Source organism: Misgurnus anguillicaudatus, chromosome 13 (assembly GCF_027580225.2).
Source record: "Misgurnus anguillicaudatus chromosome 13, ASM2758022v2, whole genome shotgun sequence".
In the NCBI taxonomy this organism is placed as follows: domain Eukaryota; kingdom Metazoa; phylum Chordata; class Actinopteri; order Cypriniformes; family Cobitidae; genus Misgurnus; species Misgurnus anguillicaudatus.
Genome location: NC_073349.2, coordinates 19,066,185 through 19,087,822, shown reverse-complemented (window position 1 = coordinate 19,087,822; position 21,638 = coordinate 19,066,185). Strand labels below are relative to the sequence as shown.

The 21,638-nt window shown below is 35.8% G+C and overlaps 2 protein-coding genes across 4 annotated transcripts; one reads left to right on the top strand and one right to left on the bottom strand.

Annotated features, from left to right (window-relative positions):
- Window positions 1-2,890: 2,890 nt before the first annotated feature.
- Window positions 2,891-13,867, bottom strand: r3hdml (R3H domain containing-like). Of its 3 annotated transcripts, none has more exons than XM_073875310.1 (6): window positions 13,306-13,806; window positions 12,361-12,630; window positions 3,880-3,998; window positions 3,475-3,577; window positions 3,185-3,300; window positions 2,891-3,064 (listed from the first exon to the last, which is right to left on the bottom strand). In XM_073875310.1, exons 2-6 carry the CDS (start codon window positions 12,610-12,612, stop codon window positions 2,920-2,922), a joined length of 735 nt encoding a protein of 244 aa, XP_073731411.1. In that variant the 5' UTR covers window positions 12,613-12,630; window positions 13,306-13,806; the 3' UTR covers window positions 2,891-2,919. The 3 variants fall into 3 exon arrangements, with proteins under 3 accessions (XP_073731411.1, XP_073731412.1, XP_055043729.2); XM_073875311.1 differs by lacking the exon at window positions 13,306-13,806 and adding an exon at window positions 12,751-13,029; XM_055187754.2 differs by having other exon boundaries at window positions 3,003-3,064; window positions 3,185-3,256; window positions 13,306-13,867.
- A 3,786-nt stretch (window positions 13,868-17,653) lies between these two features.
- fitm2 (fat storage inducing transmembrane protein 2) lies at window positions 17,654-21,229 on the top strand. Its single transcript, XM_055187752.2, has 2 exons — window positions 17,654-17,977; window positions 18,189-21,229. The coding sequence occupies exons 1-2, from the start codon at window positions 17,805-17,807 to the stop codon at window positions 18,775-18,777; spliced, it is 762 nt and encodes a 253-aa protein (XP_055043727.2). The 5' UTR covers window positions 17,654-17,804; the 3' UTR covers window positions 18,778-21,229.
- The last annotated feature ends 409 nt before the right edge of the window (window positions 21,230-21,638 follow it).

Genomic DNA, 21,638 nt, shown 5'->3' with positions numbered 1-21,638 from the left:
CCAAGCTTGTATAGAGACCAATCCATATGACAGCTGTAGCTATGGCAACAGGATGATAGAAACTCAAATAGGCAGTTCGTTATAATTTTCATCCTGTTCTCCGAGTCTGCATCTTTTCTAAACACTTGCCATAATCGGAAATGAATCATAGAGAGTTAGAAGAACTTTGTTTGGTTAGGAGCGAGGAGACATGGAAGAGGTGTGTAAAAAGTGAGGAGTGGAGAGTTTACACAGTCATTTGGAAATGCTGATTTGTCAGATGTCTATTGTTTTGAGTAAAACTTATTTTGAACATCTTCCTTAAAACTCAATGCAACTTGAGGAAATCCTGTGTTAGCTGCTTTGCTTTGTTTCTTAACCATTACCCCACTATCAGGGGTGCCAATAATTGTGGAACGCATGATTTCAAGGTTTTTTTTTTCTAAACGTGTAAATTCTTTACCACCAAAATAATGTACTTAAATCAAAGGTTGGATTTTTGTCTTTTTTGCATTTGGGTTATATGTTGTTTAAATAAAAAGGAGAATTTTTAGAAGTCCACGACCACACACCAAACAGGGGCGCCAACAATTGTGGAGGGCACCGTATATACAGAGCCCCTAAGGTGACATTGGAGAAAAAAAAAATGTAAGTTTAGTTTATTGTGCTCATGTGAAACCTTCATGTGCAGAATTTTTTTTAGGTTTAGTTTTGCGTACTCACGTGAAACATTCGCTCGTGCCGGTGGGATTGTCGCATTGCGCATGTGGGGCTGTTGCGTGCGCACGTGAAAGCGAAAGTTTCGCGTGCGCGCGTGAAGGTTTCACGTGCGCGTGCGGTGGTTTCACGTGCGCACGAGGGAGTTTCATGTGAGCACGCAATTGTTTCACGTGCGCACGCAAAAGTTTCACGTGCGCACGCAAAAGTTTCACGTGAGCACGCAATAGTTTCACATGCGCACACAAAAGTTTCACGTGAGCACGCAATAGTTTCACGTGCGCATGCAGTAGTTTCACATGCGCACGAGAAAGTTTCATGTGAGCACGCAATAGTTTCACATGCGCACACAAAAGTTTCACGTGAGCACGCAATAGTTTCACATGCGCATGCAAAAGTTTCACGTGGGCATGCAATAGTTTCACGTGCTCACGCAAAAGTTTCACGTGAGCATGCAATAGTTTCACGTGAGCACGCAAAACTGGACTTTATTTGATTTTTGCTCCATGTTTCCTTAGGGGCTCCGTAGATATAAAAAGATCCTAAAATGTACAATTTTGTAGAGATGTATACATTTTGTACCAATATGTACCTCTGAGGTACTAACATAAACTATTTAGGTACAAAGGTGTACTTTTTAAAAGGGGGTCGTGTATAAACTACCTAATAATACACTGGTCGTTTCTACCGTATAATAACGGATACAGGGCATTAGTTCAATAACTTTTCTCACGCATATAAAGTGATGTTTTCATGCAAAAGTGTAGCATTACACTTTCACTTTTACGTAGCTTCATGGGAAAGTGAGTGTTTTGAAACTTTAGATTCTCCCACATTTGTCACACACCAATTTCATGAAGATAGTGATAAGCTTTGTACAAACTTATGTTCATTTAATACTAAACTATGCATTTAAAAGCTCTTATAGATTATTCCCACATGCATCTAACTATTGGAGTCAATAAGTTTCACTATTTAATACTTTGTATGTTCTGTGTTTGTTGATTTAACATTTATAGGATTTAAAGTCTTTTTAAAGGGATGGTTCAACCAAAAATGAAAATTCTGTCATCATTTACTCACTCTCATGCTGCCACAAACCTGTATAAATTTATTTTGTTCTGATGAACACAAATTAAGATATTTTGAGAAATGTTTGTAACCAAACCGTTCGTGGACCCCACTTACCTATACAGTATTTTTTTACAATGGAAGTAAATGGGGTCCACAAACGTCCCGGCCACAAACATCACAAATTTTCCCTTATGTTCATCAGAACAAAGAAATTATTACAGGTTTGTAACAACATGAGAGTGAGTACATGATGACAGAATTTTCATTTTTGGGTGAACTATCCCTTTAAGGCTTTACAGCAGAACTGCCTTCGATAAAAACATTTTTTTTTATTTTGACCATCAATGCTGATCTGGGAGCAGTTACTCTCATACATAATAATCACCATGCCTTGGACATGCTTATTTTATGTGACCGCTGTGTTTACAGCAGTCTGTGGAATACATCGAAGTGCTTTGAGCGAATAGGCAAATAAAACGTCTGTTTTTATGAGGACAAATGTGTTGACAATGTAGCCATGTTCACATGAGTGCAATACACATTTCAAAAAGATAATCACTTGGAAACCACAACACAACACTAGACCCATTTTAAAGAAAATTTATTACATATGTAAAAATAAAAAAAGAAAAGAGAAAGTGCTTAACCTTTAATGTAAATTGTCACTGTGATGCGTACAAAGAAATATAAGTAAATCAGTGCAAACAGACCATAGCCTTAAAGAAAACAAGAAAACAACTAAGATATAAAATATCAAATTAAAGATATAAAAATACAAAAAATAACAGAATTGATGGGGTGATAGCAACAGTTCACTCAATATTAAATTTAGAGATGCACTGAGACTGGGACAGTACCCTTTGAAAAGGTGTATCAATATATGTATCAATAATGTATATGTTTGGTACCAATTTGTACCTCTACTTTTAGAAAGAGTACCGCCCCAGTGACAACAAAGAATAATTAACTAAAAACAAATAATAATTAATTTGATAATTAAAAAATGCACCATATAAATTATGTTTTAGTGGTTAATTACTGCATCACATTTTGAATAAAAAAGCATCATAAAATTTGTTCATTTGGCTCCTTTTTGATGCTTTGATATTTAATATTAAAAAAACGTGCATGTTCTGTATTGTGTATATTTTAGAAGTCTCTAAAACCACTTGGCCCTTTTCTAGATCTTGATCTGCAATCACATTGGTTTTTATTGCATGATCCTCTATAGCTGGAAGGACAGGCAGAGCATGGTTTTCCTGTCTTATATGGAGCCTCTCCGACCCAGTTTCCCCTGGAATACAAGTAAAAACATGCAGAAATTCTGTTACTTTCACTTTGCTTTTCTCATGTAAAAAATTCTGTGACTGTTGCAATGTGTACATGTTAAAGTGAAAGTAGCAGATTATCTTACTTGATAGAATAGTTGCAGACCAGTAAGGTGGCCTGTTTCCATGTGCTCCCAAACACATACATGTTTGAACACCTGTTGATAGCACACCCAATCTTATTACTGGTGGCCCACACCATCTAAAACAAAGAGTCTGTGTAAGTTATTATAATGTATTGTATGCATGTTGTGGTGGAATAAACAGATATACAAATGTTATATTTATATTAAGTTATATTATAAAATGCATGTTACACTGTTAACAAAGTTTATCAAATATTTAATAAAAGTCTATTTTTTGAAGACAGACAGACCTGAGTGTAGTGTGAACAGACAAAGCCAGTACATCTGTTTGGATAGGAAAAAGAGTGTCTTTCATCATACCAGGATTTTACAAGGTCAATGATTGACCTGTATCTGCAAAATAAAAAGAAATGCACCACTACATTTAGATTTATGCATTTGAAAGGCATTTTTACTAAAGCGACTTACAGTGCATTCAAGGTACTGTACATTTTATCAGTATGTGGGAATCAAACCCTATTAACACTTGATATAATGCATGATATATTATAGTGTTCAAGATGGCAGAATGTGCAGATGTTTAAAAAGTGGGATATAAAACTTAAGCTATTTGTACTCCTTTAAGTGTGAGTGGATAGGACACATCTGTACTGTGGTACCACCAAAAAAAACTTTTATTTGATAAATGTCTGTACCTTCCAGAGATAACGGACAAGTTCTGTCCTGTGTGCCGCAAAACATGAGGTGGACCGTGATCCCATATGCACTGTGAGGACCAAGACTCTGCAGATTTAGCCAGTCTTTCATCCCACACCTTATACAAAACAGAGAAAGAGAAGATCATATAAATAACACCCATGTGAAAAACTGTAGTATACTTTAGTATGCACTCCAGTTAACTGAGTGTTCATAGATACTATACTATAGAAACTTATACAATATAGAAACAACCATAGTAAATGCTGAAGTGTAGTAAGCACTCCAGTTAACTGTAGCGTTCCTAGATACTATACAATAGAAAGTTACCATAGTACATACTGAAGTGTAGTATGCACTCTAGTTAACTGTAGCGTTCCTAGATACTATACTTTAGAAAGTTACCATAGTACATACTTAAGTATAGTATGCACTTTATAGTATGCAAACTTACCATAGTAATTACTGAAGTATAGTATGCACTTTATAGTATGCAAACTTACCATAGTAAATACTGCAGTATAGTATGCACTCTATAGTATGCAAACTTACCATAGTAAATACTAAAGTATAGTATGCACTCAAGTTAATTGTAGCGTTCCTAGATACTATACTATAGAAAGTTACCATAGTACATACTGAAGTATAGTATGCACTCTATAGTATGCAAACTTGCCATAGTAAATACTGCAGTATAGTATACACTCTATAGTATGCAAACTTACCATAGTAAATACTGAAGTGTAGTATGCAGTCTAGTTAATTGTACCGTTCCTAGATACTATACTATAGAAACTTACTATAGTAAATACTGAAGTATAGTATGCACTCTATAGTATGCAAGCTTACCATAGTAAATACTGAGATGTAGTATGTCCTCTAGTTAACCATAGCGTTCCAAGATACTATACTATAGAAACTTACCATAGTAAATACTGCAGTATAGTATGCACTCTATAGTATGCAAACTTGCCATAGTAAATACTGAAGTGTAGTATGCACTTTATAGTATGCAAATTTACCATAGTAAATACTGAAGTGTAGTATGCACTTTATAGTATGCAAACTTACCATAGTAAATACTGAAGTATAGTATGCACTTTATAGTATGCAAACTTACCATAGTAAATACTGTAGTATGCACTCTATAGTATGCAAACTTACCATAGTAAATACTGAAGTGTAGTATGCACTCTAGTTAATTGTAGCATTCCTAGATACTATACTATAGAAACTTACTATAGTAAATACTGAAGTATAGTATGCACTCTATAGTATGCAAACTTACTATAGTAAATACTGAAGTATAGTATGCAATCTATAGTATGCAAACTTACCATAGTAAATACTGAAGTGTAGTATGCACTCTAGTTAATTGTAGCGTTCCTCGATACTATACTATAGAAACTTACTATAGTAAATACTGAAATATAATTTGCACTCGATAGTATGCAAGCTTACCATAGTAAATACTGAGATGTAGTATGTCCTCTAGTTAACCGTAGCGTTCCAAGATACTATACTATAGAAACTTACCATAGTAAATACTGCAGTATAGTATGCACTCTATAGTATGCAAACTTGCCATAGTAAATACTGAAGTGTAGTATGCACTTTATAGTATGCAAATTTACCATAGTAAATACTGAAGTGTAGTATGCACTCTAGTTAATTGTAGCGTTCCTAGATACTATACTATAGAAACTTACTATAGTAAATACTGAAGTATAGTATGCACTCTATAGTATGCAAACTTACCATAGTAAATACTAAAGTATAGTATGCAAACTTACCATAGTAAATACTGCAGTAAAGTATGCACTCTATAGTATGCAAACTTACCATAGTAAATACTGAAGTGTAGTATGCACTCTAGTTAATTGTAGCGTTCCTAGATACTATACTATAGAAACTTACTATAGTAAATACTGAAGTATAGTATGCACTCTATAGTATGCAAACTTATTATAGTAAATACTGAAGTATAGTATGCAATCTATAGTATGCAAACTTACCATAGTAAATACTGAAGTGTAGTATGCACTCTAGTTAATTGTAGCGTTCCTCGATACTATACTATAGAAACTTACTATAGTAAATACTGAAATATAATTTGCACTCGATAGTATGCAAGCTTACCATAGTAAATACTGAGATGTAGTATGTCCTCTAGTTAACCGTAGCGTTCCAAGATACTATACTATAGAAACTTACCATAGTAAATACTGCAGTATAGTATGCACTCTATAGTATGCAAACTTACCATAGTAAATACTGAAGTATAGTATGCATCCTACAGTATGCAAACTTACCATAGTAAATACTGCAGTATAGTATGCACTCAATAGTATCCAAACTTACCATAGTAAATACTGCAGTATAGTATGCACTCTATAGTATGCAAACTTACCATAGTAAATACTGAAGTTTAGTATGCACTCTAGTTAATTGTAGCGTTCCTAGATACTATGCTATAGAAACTTACTATAGTAAATACTGAAGTATAGTATGCACTCTATAGTATGCAAACTTACCATAGTAAATACTGCAGTATAGTATGCAATCTATAGTATGCAAACTTACCATAGTAAATACTGAAGTGTAGTATGCACTCTAGTTAATTGTAGCATTCCTAGATACTATACTATAGAAACTTACTATAGTAAATACTGAAGTATAGTATGCACTCTATAGTATGCAAGCTTACCATAGTAAATACTGAGATGTAGTATGTCCTCTAGTTAACCGTAGCGTTCCAAGATACTATACTATAGAAACTTACCATAGTAAATACTAGGGGTGTCACGATTCTCCAAATCCTCGATTCGATTACATTTTCGATTCTGATGTCACGATTCAATTCGATTCTCGATTTTTAAATTCATTTTTTAAGACAAAAATTATATGCCTTTATTATTATTATTATTATTATTATTATTATTATTATTAGTTTCACATAACATGCACATTGCGTGCTTTTCCTCGCATGGGGGTTTGTGGGCTTTACTTTACGCGGAGAGCTTGTAGAGAGAATTCCGTCTTGCACGCAGATAAGACTTAATGCGAAAAACCGGTGCGTCATAACCAGCTGCGCTTCTGTCTCACGTGCACACGCTCTTGCATCTGTCCAAAGTCTAAACATAAACGAAAGTAATAATCCTTACGTATTTGTTCAGTTTTATGCGTTTCATGCGAGCTGAGGCAAACTATACCTTTGTTTAAAATATAACCCGCTGCATCTTGGCGGCTCTCTCATGCACGTGCAGAGAGCTGCGCTCTGTCCGAAGGCAGATCACTAGGTAAGTAATCCTGTTTATGATAAGCATTCCAGTGTTTCCTCTAGGATTTTTTTCAGCTGTGGCGGCAGGGGGCGCCCATGATGATTATAAATGTACATTATTTTTTTTACAGTAGAATATAGGCTACAGTAAACTAACATGTATTTTTTTATCATTTTCATGCTGTCATTTACTTTTCCTTATATTTATAGCATATTGCTTTTCTATGTTTGATCTAAAATGTATTTTCTTAAAAAACGTTACACAGCTACGTACGTAGTTCGGATATTTCATTGTAGTTTTAATGTAGTGTGCATTGCAAGTTGTGCTCGTGTTTAGCGTTACAGAGCTGTTGCAAACTCACGCACAGTCCTGTTTGATAATCCGCACAGCTGTGATTGACCGAACATCCATCAGCAGCAATTTTATTTCACACCCGGACCATTTGACATAAAGACCCCGAGCCGGTCACACCGCAAATCGCGCAGTTGAATAGAAACCTTTAACGGTCTTCAGACAGATCTTAAACACAAAGCACGGGGCCATTTAAAAACGAGTCGAATTTTGGTCTTGGATGTTAGACCCGCATTTTACTCTTGTCTATTGAGTCCCGACCTGCATCTACAACGCAAATGACGCGCGAAAAGCCTATTATTACACCCGTTACATCAAATATTATGCGGTTCACCCGCGGGTACCCCGACCGTGCTGTTTCGTCTGAAAACAGATCAAACAGTCTCACCGTCTGCCTCAAGTTTCTATTACCAACGTTCTTCTCTTCCACGGGAATAATGTAAGTTTCCTTACCAACAGATTCGACTATTAATGTCTTGCAGTCGCATATAAGTAGTATTCAGTATTTAGCATTTTGTTTTTGGACAAATATCATATCATTTAATGTGAAACTTTGTGAGTGTCGATCTAAAGCACAGAAGATTGACTGACAGCTGAGCGGTCAGCAGCGCGCTGCGCTTATAGTCTATATTCTGAATAACTAATGACCAGATAAGTTGATAATATGAGTACAGTGATTCCAAATGAATGTCCAAAAAACTCGTAATATGTTAAATCGAAAGTTTAATAATGTCTTTTCTCGCAGCCCTGCGCTGCGTCCGTGTATGCGCCGGTGAACATCAAATGCGTGATGACCTTGCACCTTAAATTACCCTAAATTTATAGTCATAAAGATAAAAGTAAAACAATATTCGAAACTTCAAATTATGTATTTTTATTTGTGTAAACTCACAATAAGGAGAAAACTTTGTGCTTATTTAAAATCATTAAAAACATGACGTGCTTTCTGCTGCTTTGGTCAGCGCGTCACAAAAAAAAAAAAACAGAAACTCAAATACTTTTTTATTCGTTTTGTCAATTTAATTATTATTTAAGTGTAACATATTTCGTATAGGCTTATTTATTTTATTATTATTTCTCAAAACAGAGACGTATCATCCTCTGTTGATTTAAATCTATTTGTTCATTAAACTAAACCCATGGAAGAAATTATGATACTTTAGGAGATTTATTTATAAATGAGTTAACAACGCGAATCCAGAAAGGAATTTATTTCTAAGAAAGCCAGTCTGACAGGGCGGACATTTCGGTAGCTTTTTTGCGAGCTGCCGCCGTCTAGAAGGGATACAGCAAATGCCGAAAAGTTAAGGATTAAATTTGGAGGTAGGATTATTAGGATGAAAACAGCGGCTCTGGCTAAATGAGATACAAATACATCCTACAATCGTGTGAAATTTTGTGTTTAGAGTTGGGTTTGGTTGAAGGATTAGGATAAAACAGTGGTCATCCAGCGAGATTTCGTTTGCTGTATCCCTTCTATCCACAACCGCAGGCGTGGCGGGGATGTTTTAGGCATGGCGGGCCGCCACGGTAGAATGCAGGGCTCTCAAGTTTTGAAGACAGGCACGAGTGACACCACCCCAAATATTATTTAACTATTAGGTTGTATACTACTAACATTATTGCAATCCACTATTCCATTGTATTCCCTGTGTGTCATAAATGGGACTAATTTTCATTTGGGAATGGAGATTTTTTTACAATGAAGACTTCCTGATTCATTATTCACTGTGTAAATACACGTACACATTTCCAGTACAAACACATCATTTTACTGTTTGCATTTCTATGCTCACATAGAAACCTTAGCCAAGGATTTTTTTTGACAAAATAAACTTTTAACCAGAAAATAAGATAAATGTGTGTGTTCACATAAATGTAAACATAAACCGGATTTGCTAATCTTATAGGTTAATATTATTAGTTGATAGCCACTGTGTTAATCTGGAAATTATACAGATCTAAAATTTAGAAAAGGGGACTGACCAACAAGTGATCTACCTTAATACTGAGTTGTCAAGATGCATTATGATGTGGTTTTCAGGACAGGGTTTAGATTAAGCCAGGACAAGGCCTTAGTTATATTAGGATGTTTATGTAGTTTTTACAAGCACAAAAATAGTACAGGTGTGCATCTTGAGACAAAACAACGTGACTGATGTATTTTAAGATATGTTAGTGCAAGCTACTTTTAGTTAAGAACTAAAACTCAAACAGGCATTTTAGTCTTGAACTAGAATTAAGCCCTGTTTGGGAAACAGCCCCTATGTCTATACTGTAGGTCAGGGGTCTCCAACCTTTTTATAAGCAAGGGCTACCACAATGGATAAAACAATCTGGATGGGTACTTACTACTTTCTGATATAGTTTAATCAAAACGTTTTTCTTTTACTTGTTGTTTTATTTTACTTTACTTGTTGATACGTTTTAGTATTGTTTAAAATGTTAAGATAGGTAAACCAAGCCAAGCTAATATTAAAAATACCATGTTGAACCCTCAAAAACTTACTAGGAATACACATTATACTACCATACCAAAGACAAATACACAGGTGCCTTACACTTTTTAAAAGGAAGGAGTTCAAATGTTAAAATATTAATATTTTAAATGAAATGAAACAAACATATTTAATAAGCTATAATTTAATTATATTATTAGATTTTAAAAAAGTTATTTTACTGCAAATATAAGGTGAAATGCCCATTAAAAGCTCAATTTGCACGTTTGATCCAGTTTTTCCACAAAAAAAAATAGTTTTATAAAAGGATACACTTCACAATCACCTGGTGTTTCGCTGCATGAAATGATCTGCCTGATGCGTTCAGTACAACAACTGTACATAATGCAATGCATCACGCCAGCACATGACTTTAAAACCTGTTACGTTAATAAGCAATATATAGACGCGTGCTTTTACTGGTGACTGACCTGCTCCCTTCCTGGAGAATATTTCTGTGATTGATTTTGCAGCATCTCGCTGCCTCTGTCTCTCTCTCTCTTTCACATGTCAACCTGAGATGACTGCACGGCGGGTCAGAACAGCCGCCAGGTCAACATGGCCAGTCCGCCCTGCACACACCTTGTACTACTGATGTTCGCTCTGCTCGGCCCCCTGCGGATTGATAAACGCGCTAAATCCATGCTGCTGACTCAGATCAGGGGAGGAGACGAAACTTGACGCAGCATGCCGCCTTTCATTGGTTGTTGCGTTAAATCTTACCCAGATACAATAGTGCTATTTTCTGATTGGCTATTGTGTAGCCTATTTCTTTTTTTTTTGATTGGCTGATAAGTAACAGGCTCTAGGGGATACGCGCTTGATTCCTGCCGGACCGGTTTCCATAGTGAGAGCGGCGCGACCAGATAACTTTTGTGCGCTGCGGCATATATTAAATATATTATAAATAGTTTTTCTGAGTGAGAAATACAATGTGTGGCGGGAGTGCGTGACAAAAGACCGAAATGAGTGACTGTCACGCTCAATGCGTGACACTTGAGAGCCCTGAGAATGTATATAGCGGAAACACTGCATTCAATGAGTTGTAGCAATACATCCCTCGTGTTTAAAATATAAATTGCGTTCTGCTGGATGGATGTTTTTAAAGGCACTTCTGAGAGTTTATTTTCCCCCGCTTGGCAAGCCGACCGGACGTGACATGGGGGCGTGGCAGCATCGACGATCCCATTTTTTAATTCGAAGTTCGAGGTTGTGACTTAATTTTCGATCGATTTCGATTTAAAATCGAAATCGTGACACCCTTAGTAAATACTGCAGTATAGTATGCACTCTATAGTATGCAAACTTGCCATAGTAAATACTGCAGTATAGTATGCACTCTATAGTATGCAAACTTACCATAGTAAATACTGAAGTATAGTATGCACTCTAGTTAATTGTAGCGTTCCTAGATACTATACTATAGAAACTTACTATAGTAAATACTGAAGTATAGTATGCACTCTATAGTATGCAAACTTACCATAGTAAATACTGCAGTATAGTATGCAATCTATAGTATGCAAACTTACCATAGTAAATACTGAAGTGTAGTATGCACTCTAGTTAATTGTAGCGTTCCTAGATACTATACTATAGAAACTTACTATAGTAAATACTGAAATATAATTTGCACTCGATAGTATGCAAGCTTACCATAGTAAATACTGAGATGTAGTATGTCCTCTAGTTAATTGTAGCGGTCCTAGATACTATACAATAGAAACTTACTATAGTAAATACTGAAGTGTAGTATGCACTCTAGTTAATTGTAGCGTTCCTAGATACTATACTATAGAAACTTACTATAGTAAATACTGAAGTATAGTATGCACTCTGTAGTATGCAAACTTACTATAGTAAATACTGAGATGTAGTATGTCTTCTAGTTAACCGTAGTGTTCCTAGATACTATACTATAGAAACTTACCATAGTAAATACTGAAGTATAGAACACTACACGCATTTATTACTAACTTCCATACAGTTTATCAGTTGACATACATTAGCCTATAAATAGTATAGTAGTAATTATTATAATATACTACATACTACAATTTACTTTAGTTTACTATAGTAAATATTAAAGTTGCCAAAGTATATACTAAAGTATACAATATTTTGTCATGTGGGAATTTACAGCTATTTATAAATAAAGCTATATAGATCTCTTTGGATTAAACGAAATGTTCCATTCAGAAAAATTATATCTTATCTTTAATGGGTTACAATTTGTGTCTTGTGTACACAAAACCTGTTGTGTGTTTTTGTTTGTTTTGGGAGCATTATTGAAGAAACATCAGTGATATTAAAAATATTGTAATTCCTACAGAAAAAATCAAATATATACCATATATTCCATGTTGGATGCGGGTGGGAAGACCTGTGAACGCACGCGGTTGTGATAATCCAGTAAAGCTCTCATGTCTCTGCTGGAGATAAAACGTTTCCTCCGGGAATGAGGTAAACTGAGGTCACTACTGTTTCTCAGAGTCACTGTATCCTCAAAGGAAACCTGATTGAGATGAAGCAGCTCTGTTGCACTGGATACCGTCGTGTGTGAGAGTACCCACAAGATGGCAGCAAGGAGCAGCGGTTTCATCTTTCTGCCTTCTGTTGGCTACGGTGGAATGACAATTCAGGGTTAAATATTTACTGTAGACTACTAGGCAGTAAAAAAAAACTTAATGTACTCATTTTAAAATTTATTTAACTTATTTTAAAAATAAAATTTGCTTACCAAATGTAAGCTATAAGTCAACAGCCTTAAAGGAACAGTCCACAATTTGAAAATGTGTCCCAGATGTATATGGCTTCTTCAGGTGAACACAAATGCATAATGTTATATTAAAATGCCATCATGTAATTTTCTTATGGCATGCTTTGCACAGTTTCACCAAGCATATAAGAAAATAACATACATTTTCATATTTGTGAACCATACCTTTAAACTATATATAATATTTCAACATACTTAGGTTAATTGCAGATAGGCTGCTGTTTTAAAAGACAATCAGGCAAAAAAAAAACACTGCATAAGCACAATGCAACTTACCACACTGAAATGAATTAAAATGCATGCAACAAATAGTGTAGGTCTATAAGAAACATTTTAGTTTTTTTTTTAAGGAATTACTAATATTTCATCCAAATCTCTTCACTAATCTTAAAAATATGTGTCAACTTGAAAATAATAAAAGCACCAGCAAAGATATAAAAAAAATATTAAAGAAGGTTTTTTAACCTCTAACTTAATCTGCAAACACAACATGTAAGTGAATATTTGAGTATATACTTATGAATGTAGTCCTTAGTGTAGAGAGTGAGGGTCTTCACAGCACGTATACCTTCAGAAGTGATTTGAGAGCTGTTGCACAACGCTGGTTGAGGAGAGCAGCTCGGAGGATCTTCACTTGGCCTTTGCAAACAACTTTTCTGACATGTGTGGCTGGGAGTTTTAACTGGGCCAACTCTGTAAGACCAATTGACGTAAAAGAAAAGCCCTTGACTCTTTTTCTTCCCCCACTGCAGGTTCCCGAAATTCAGCAATTTATTCCTGGAAGACTTTGCCTTTTAAACACACACTCAGTATGGAAGCTCTAAACAATCATGCTTCGGTTTGTTTATTCATTTAGCATATTTTCATTTAAGTATTTTATGTCATGTCTTTATTTTATTTTTCAAATAATAAATGCTGTGCAATAGCATACAGGACATTCACAGTGATATTGTCATATTGCAACGCTAGCCACCCAAATGTCATGGGTTCAATCCCGGTCGTCATTTCACCATCTAGGTTAATTATATATTGTCCGGCTATCAATAGCCCACTTCGAGCAAAAATAAACGTAAATTTGGTTACATGTCATTTTGCCCAACTTTTGAGTTGTTTGGGCTGTGTTTGGACAGCTGTTAGACATCTTTTAAATGCAAAATTGCTTGCTGGGTATGGATTAAAGTGTCTCTCAAACACATAAATGTTAAAGGAAAACACCACAGTTTTTCAATATTTTACCATGTTCTTACCTCAACTTAGACAAATTAATACATACCTATCTTTTTTCAATGCGTACACTTAATCTTTGTACAGTGTTTGGTGGCTTCTAAATTTATCCCTGTTTGGATCCTATGGAATGAATGGGGCTAGGCTAAATGCTAACACATTCATGACGCGCTGTACAAAGATTAAGTGCACGCATTGAAAAAAGATAGGAATGTATTAATTTGTCTAAGTTGAGGTACGAACATAGTAAAATATTGAAAAATGGTGGTGTTTTCCTTTAATGTACACTGTCATAAAAAAGGTACAAAATATCCTGTTGCTTGGCACGCTCAAAGGGGCGTTTTAGTACCTTTTTAGGTATAAAACACATTGAAATTGTATACCTTTTGGGGTACAGTATTATACCAAGGACCAGTTCAATTTTAGATGTGCAAAACAATTAACTGTACCTTTAAAGGTACACAATAATGCTTAAGGTACAGTAATGTACCTAAAAAGGTACAACCTCCTATTATGTTTAGTATATCTGTAAAGGTAAAAACCGCAACCTATGGTACCACCACAGCGACAGAAAAAGCACAAAACTTTTTTTCTGACAGTGTATATGAATAAAATCAGGCAAGGCATTGAGAAATCTGTGTATTTATGATTTAAAAAATTCATGATTATGTCACCCTAAAAGCCACACATATTCCGACTGCCTTGATATTGCTATTCCAGTACAAATACATCAAGTCTTCCTAATAAAGACATGGATTTAATATTTCAGATGGATTACCTAAAAAAATCCATTCAAATCAACAGTTTTTTGTACAATAGTCATATTGGCTAATTGATTCTTTAAGGGCATTCATTTGCAGATTTTAACATTCCTGGCAAAAGTTTTCAATAAAGAGACGATAAAGCACAGTCAAGGATTTCAAAAGTTCTGTGAATCAAAGGCAAGATTTGAAAGTCATAGCCAATTGTCCCGGCTGTCTAGGATTCCAGGAAGGACATGCCGTGTGTAACATCTTGAGTCTCCTGACAGTGCCAATGTACACTGTGATGACTTAACTGAACAGGGTCATTGAGAGCATTGAATTACAGAGCTATCGGTAAAGATGTCATTTAGATAATGCTTAACACTTCTTGGTGTTTAAATAGAATTGTAAGTCAACAAGGTCAACAAGGTGAAACATTAAAATATAAAGTAAGGCAGATTAAAATAATAATAAGTAACCTTTCTTTGCTTTTTAACATGTGTCATTCAGGCTCTTCATCCTTATATAAACTTCCAAAGTTAGCAGTCATCCTCAAACTGCCACGGTCGACAGGGTCAAGGTTCAAATCGAGGCCTGTTTGGATGTCTCTCTATTGACCTATGACAAAAAAGCAGTAAGCTTTTCTCTAGACACACAAATTACATCACTTCTCAACATTATCACCCCTTACTGTGTTGTCCATGTATACAAAATGCTTCCCTAGTCATACCAAAGACACATTTGCCCGAGGTCAAATGTTTGACAGCTTTAGGTATTACTATGACAGATGCCGAACTCAAAAGCCCTTGTGGAGTGTAGCATTTATAAATAGCTACACGCATGTGCCTGTCAATTCTGTCATGTAGTTAATACCGCTGTCATCACAGATCAAAGGAGGTGAGGAGAAATATAAAACACGTCGCTCAGTTCAGTCTGGGCATGTAGACAAAGTGCTTGCAGCAAGTCGAACCAACTAAAGCTTGAGTTAAGTTTCTTTTATTCACAAAATGGTTGTCCTGACGACACTCCATTCATGCTTCTTATCTGCTCTAGTGCATTGTGGGATGGAAGGAGAAAGAGAAAGACTTGCACAGCTGTGCCACAGTAATGAAAAGGGCAGTCAGGTTTTTTTGTGAAATTCGTCATTTAGCATAAATCCCTGCTGGTGTCCAGACGTCCACTTCTCATGTCAGCAGTTCAAACTTTGTTCTGGCAGCCAGAAAACAAATTTGCTAAGTGATGTAGCTGTTTATGGTGATGGATAGTTTTGTGGAGAACAGGGAGAATGGGTCTGTACTGACAAGCGGTTACAAGAATCAGTGGTTCACATACGGCTCACTGATTTAGCACGTACAACTGTTAAATATAAATTAAAAGAATATAAGTTGGCTCGCAATTGCATTGCATTTATCAATCATACCATAGATAACATGTTTTGTTTTGTATTATATCACTTTAAATGTACTATTTACATATTATTATTATTATTTAAAAGAAAACATTCATATCTGAAATAAAATTAAGAAAATAATTACTTTTTAAATCAATACATTTGTAAAAAAGTAGACTGTTATGATTAATAAAATAAATGTGACATATCAAAATGACCACTCATGACATAAAGTTGTACCATTTATTTAGAAAAAGAGTAATAGTTTATTGAGGTCTCCCTTTGTAAGTCAAACTTGGGTTGAACAACTTTAAACAAGCCAGAAACAATCTAGCAATCTAATGTCTTGAAAATCTGACTTTCATGTTTAAAGGTGCAGTGTGTAAATTTTAGCGGCATCTAGTGGTGAGGTTGCGAATTGCATCCAACGGCTTAGTCCACTGCTCACCCCTCGCTTTTTAAACACATAAAGAAGCTACGGTAGCTGCCACTGGACAAACATGTCATTGTTGGAGGCAACTAAGTAAAAAATTGTCCGTTAAGGGCTTCTGTAGAAAGATGGCGGCACAAAATGGTGACTTCCATGTAAGGGGACCCTCTGTGTATGTAGATAAAAACGTCTCATTCTAAGGTAACAAAAACATAACGGTTAATTATGAAAGGTCTTTATACACCCCTGATAATATAGTTTTGTATATTATTTAGCATTTCTGTCAAGAGATTCTTGTAAAAATTACACACTCCACCTTTAAGTGCTTTATAATTGGGTCCCCAGTGCTTCTATCGACACAGAAAATGTGAAAAAGATCAGTCCAGTAATTTAGTTTTGGTAAACCAAAAACTGCAAGCATGTGAAAAAATAGGTCATTGAAATTTTGCTCCCCTTGTAATGTCAGAAGGGGATAATACCGCCCCTTAATCTGCACTATCCAACCACTGCACTGCCATTTAGTGCAGAGATCAGCTCATTTGCATTCAAAGGACACACCCAATAGCACATTTTTGCTCACACCTACAAAGTGGCAATTTTAACATGTTATAATAAATTATCTAAAACTTACACATATGTAGGCTACTATGGGGACACCAAGGATTTATTTTCGTCTTAAAAATATCTTGTGAAATGTCCCCTTTAAGTCAAATTACTACATTAGAATACAACTTTAAAATGACATCATCAAAAGTCTGATCTAATCACCTTTGAAGTCTTGTTTGAATATTTAGGTAAAGATCAAAGTTAACCTTAACTCTCAAAACCCATTTTATAACTACAGGATAGTGCCATCTACTGGAGAGAAAAAGCCAACATTTAAGTAATTTGTGTATTTTTATGTTTAATCGTTACATTTGTTCACATTTTTACAGATCGCCAGCACTTATTGTGTCTGTCGTTTTCTTCTGGTCCGTATTTCGTAGGTTAGACAGGTTCGCAACTACTATGGCGAAGCTTTCGCTTTTATTAATGAGGAAGTGCGGCGTTTTAGTAATCGTCCAATGGTGAGATCTAATGTTGAATATTAATGAGGATATTGTGACGCTCTCCAATGGCGTAGGTTTGCTCATGAATATGACAAATTTTCTTCACCATAGTAGGATGTGATAAACGGGTGTGTTTACTGTTTCCGCATTCATTCACAGGACAGGACACACGGAGCAACATGGCTGCTATTGGCAGCATAGTGGACAATTTAGCTGATTTTTGGCGACGGTCGAACACGCGTGCTTATTTGGCATGTTTATTCCCTATTATTACAGTTTTAGGATCGTATTTAAAAGAAAAGGAACTTGTGCCGGAGAGCTACTTCAGCAACAGAAGAAACGTTTTAAATGTGTAAGTACAAGTCTACGTGATATGTGAGGTCTAACTAAAACACCGAACTTATTTTTGTGTAAATATGTGCGTTTATTTATTGTTGTTTATTTAACTCCATCTAAGTTATTTTGCTCTTCTGTTTATTGTTTAACCACTTAAAATCAGTGCATGTCATTGACGACTTTGTATGACATTGACGCGTAGCTCGAACGTATTTTTTTACCCTCAGATATTTTGTGAAGATTTCTTGGGGATGGACCCTTGGTTTACTGCTGCCATTCATTCTACTCTCCAATACTTACAAGAAACCCTGGACGTTTGTGTTGAAGCGGCTGATGTCACTTCCGGTGGCAACATTCATCTGGTACATCTGCACTGAGACTTTCTGCTACATTGAAGAAATTACAGGTTCATGCTATGAGTCGGATACCATGCAGGTCATCCATGGTAACATAACCTCAAAGGCAGCATGCAGGAAGGCTGGATTCATATGGGATGCCTTTGACATATCCGGACACTCTTTTATCTTGGCTTACTCTGCTCTTGTTATTGTGGAGGAAATGATGGCAGTGTCACACATACCGAGTTCTGACAGAAATGTTTTTCTTAACTACCTTTATATAGCCCTTAACGTGATTGTGGCTATCTGGTTACTGATGTTTACGTGTACGTCAGTATATTTCCATGACACTCTTGATAAGCTTCTGGGAACATCGTCTGGAATTATTTTGTGGTATGTGACCTATGTTGTTTGGTACCCAAAGTTTAGTTTACCAGGTCTTCCTCCAAAGGGAAGTGAGGAGAAAAAACATCCTTAATGCTAGAATTGAAAACACATCTAAACGTTCTCATCAGTTTATTTTTGAGTTACACACTTTCACACATCTTCATAGTTTGTGCTTTAGTTTGATGTCTCATGGAAAGTACACATGGAGGCAGCTGGTATTCCCCACATGACAATCTGTAATATGAGAGAGATATTATGAGGACACATTTGGTGATCCTTATTGTCGCCTTAAGAAGTTTTCTGGATATACACAGGGCTGAAATTGCAAACATTTTGCCTAAACATTACACTGCAACCTTATGTAATCGAATCTGCAACCATCAGCTAAGCTGACTTGACATTTGATAGTTGCAATTTTTCCCTTGTCACCAATACATATTTATAATTATTTATTAATTTCAAAAATATATATGGTGCTCTGGTTTGACAAAACATTTTATTTGTGTGTAACACTTTTGTTCAAGATCTCAATTTATGGTATGAGTTTATGGTGCATACTTGTATTATGATTTGATAAAGTACATTCATTGAGATCTTATGATCTGTCTACCTAACCTGTTGTTTGTTCATAATGTATGTGCCATTCTTAAAGGAACACGGTCACTTTTTGGGACTTTGGCTTGTTCGATGTATCCTCCGGAGTTGGATGGGTCCATACCTTTTTCATCTCTGTGCGCAACCACCGCTAGCCTAGCTTAGTTAGCACCAAGACTGGAAGTAAATGGCTCCAGCTAGCATACTGGGAACTGTGTTCTCAGGGGGCGAAGTACTGCTACTTGGGTGGAGTGGTTTGCTCGCAGCCCCTGAGAAGCGTCGTGGAGAGGAGCAAAAAGTTCGCACAAGTGTTGCGCTAATCACTCCGCCCGGGTGGCAGTGCTTCGTCTTCTGAGAATATAGTTCCTAGTATGTATACGGTTAAAAGATGGCTGTGTCAGAGATGACTTTGTTATTTGTACATGCTGTGACTATACAAATCACAACATATTTAAGAAAATGTTGGTGTTATTTTTCACTTATTGGGAGCAGTATGCAGCCATTTACTTCCAGTCTTTGTGCTAGGCTAGGCTAGCGGTGATTGTGTCAGACAGAGTTACTGCACACACGGAGATGAAAAGGGTGTGTATGGACTTGTCTAGCTCGGGGGGATATGGTGAATAAGCTAAAGTCCCAAAAAGTTGGCGTGTTCATTTAAGTGATAAATCTTGATGTTCTCCAATCTTCACTACCGTTCAAAGTTTTGAAATACTTTTTCCACAGTCTAAAATAATAATCAACTCATCAAAACTATGGAATTACACAGTCATAACTATAGGAAGTATTGTGTGATTAAATGCATCCAAAATTGCCCAATCTGTGTTATATTTTAGCATTGTCAAAATAGTTACCCTTTGCCTAGAATTTGCGAAACCATCCTGGCATTTAATGTCAAGCAGATGATTTTGAAACCTGGAAATCTTTCACAGACTTGTATTCGCTGCTTTTTCTTCATTATATTTAGTCCAGTTGTTGGCTTTGTCTACTAAAGTAATTTCAAACATTTAGGGGTGGTTTCCCGGACCAGGATTAGCTTAATCCAGGACTAGGCCTTAGTTTAATTAGGAAATATAACTAGTTTTAACAAGCACGCCTTACTAAAAACATTACCTGTGTGCATTTTGAGGTAAAACAAAGGGCACTGATGTATTTTAAGATATGTAAGTGCAAGTTGTTTTCAGTTTGGACAGCTCTTAAAAGTGTTTCAGTCTAGGACTAGTCTAATCCCTGTCCGGGAAACCGCCCCATAAAGATACCTTCAGATTTAAAAAAATGTAAGCTCACGTGAAACATTTCAGTCAAGTGTTTAAAAACTTTCGAATGCTAGTGGGGGTGTTGTCAATGGTAAAAGATTGAATTGGTTTAGGTTAGTTTTAGTATGGAAAACGTTCTCTTTGTCTCTTAGTTTTCCAATGTACTTAGGGGACCGGATTAATACTGCACTGTTTGAGTGTAGTGGAAAGCTTGCTTGCATGCTAAATACTGTGTGTGTGTTAATATACACAAATCCACATTTGAAGTGGATCAAAAAAGTTATTGGGTTTGGGTATTAAGACAACTTTTTAAAAGGTTTTGATCCACTTCAAATGTTAACTAGTATAGTTTGGTTTCTTAATGGTATTTAAGTTTAACGATCCATGCAAATTAAATGTAAATTCATTGTAAAATAGCTATAATGCAAAATGGGAACATGCTGCCTGTAGACGCACATCCTTGTTTGTTACATTGGTCTCTATTAAGGCAATAATTAATTACAGAAAGGTTCCAAGGGAAGCAAAAGTTAATATCTTATTAAATTACAGTTGTTGAATTACAATTACAGTGTTGTTGTATGTTACTCATTTAAACTGAATGTTGACAGTACACTACTGTATTTAGCTCCTGTTTGCACACAAACACAACACTAGAACCTTGAGAAAACCTTAAATAAAATACATTTGTTAAACTGGTTTTGTTGTTCTTTTATTGCAATTCTCTAAGGGCCACGAGACCGAAAGTCCACATAAAGTGCGCCATTTGGGACTGGCCATAAGAGGACTATTTTCGGCTGCTGCGTAATATCATTGCACCTCCTGCAGTCATGTTACAGCAGCAAAGTCCTTGATTATTGTGCCAGAATGAGAGTATAGTTCCCAGCCATATCTGCCTAGAAAATCGCAACTTTTAATTTTCTGTCGGTCTTAGTACATGATGTAACTACAGAAGAGTCAAGTTTTAAATGGGAAAAATTGCAATTTTTTTGGGTGATGCTAATGGTCTAATCAGATGCAATAGATTATGCTAAGCTATGATAAAAGTGCTAGCACCAAACCCGGAGATCAACTGAATGGATTCCAAAACGGTGAAAATCAAATGTTT

Bases quoted from the DNA above. Each gene is read 5' to 3' on its own strand.
- r3hdml (XM_073875310.1), bottom strand. From the start codon at position 12,612: ATGAAACCGCTGCTCCTTGCTGCCATCTTGTGGGTACTCTCACACACG. The intron at 3,999-12,360 runs GTATATATTTGA...GTTTTGTATAAG, and splicing joins CATCCAACATGGAATATATG to GTGTGGGATGAAAGACTGGC. The intron at 3,065-3,184 runs GTAAGATAATCT...CTTGTATTCCAG, and splicing joins GTCTGCAACTATTCTATCAA to GGGAAACTGGGTCGGAGAGG.
- fitm2 (XM_055187752.2), top strand. From the start codon at position 17,805: ATGGCTGCTATTGGCAGCATAGTGGACAATTTAGCTGATTTTTGGCGA. The intron at 17,978-18,188 runs GTAAGTACAAGT...TTTTACCCTCAG, and splicing joins AGAAGAAACGTTTTAAATGT to ATATTTTGTGAAGATTTCTT.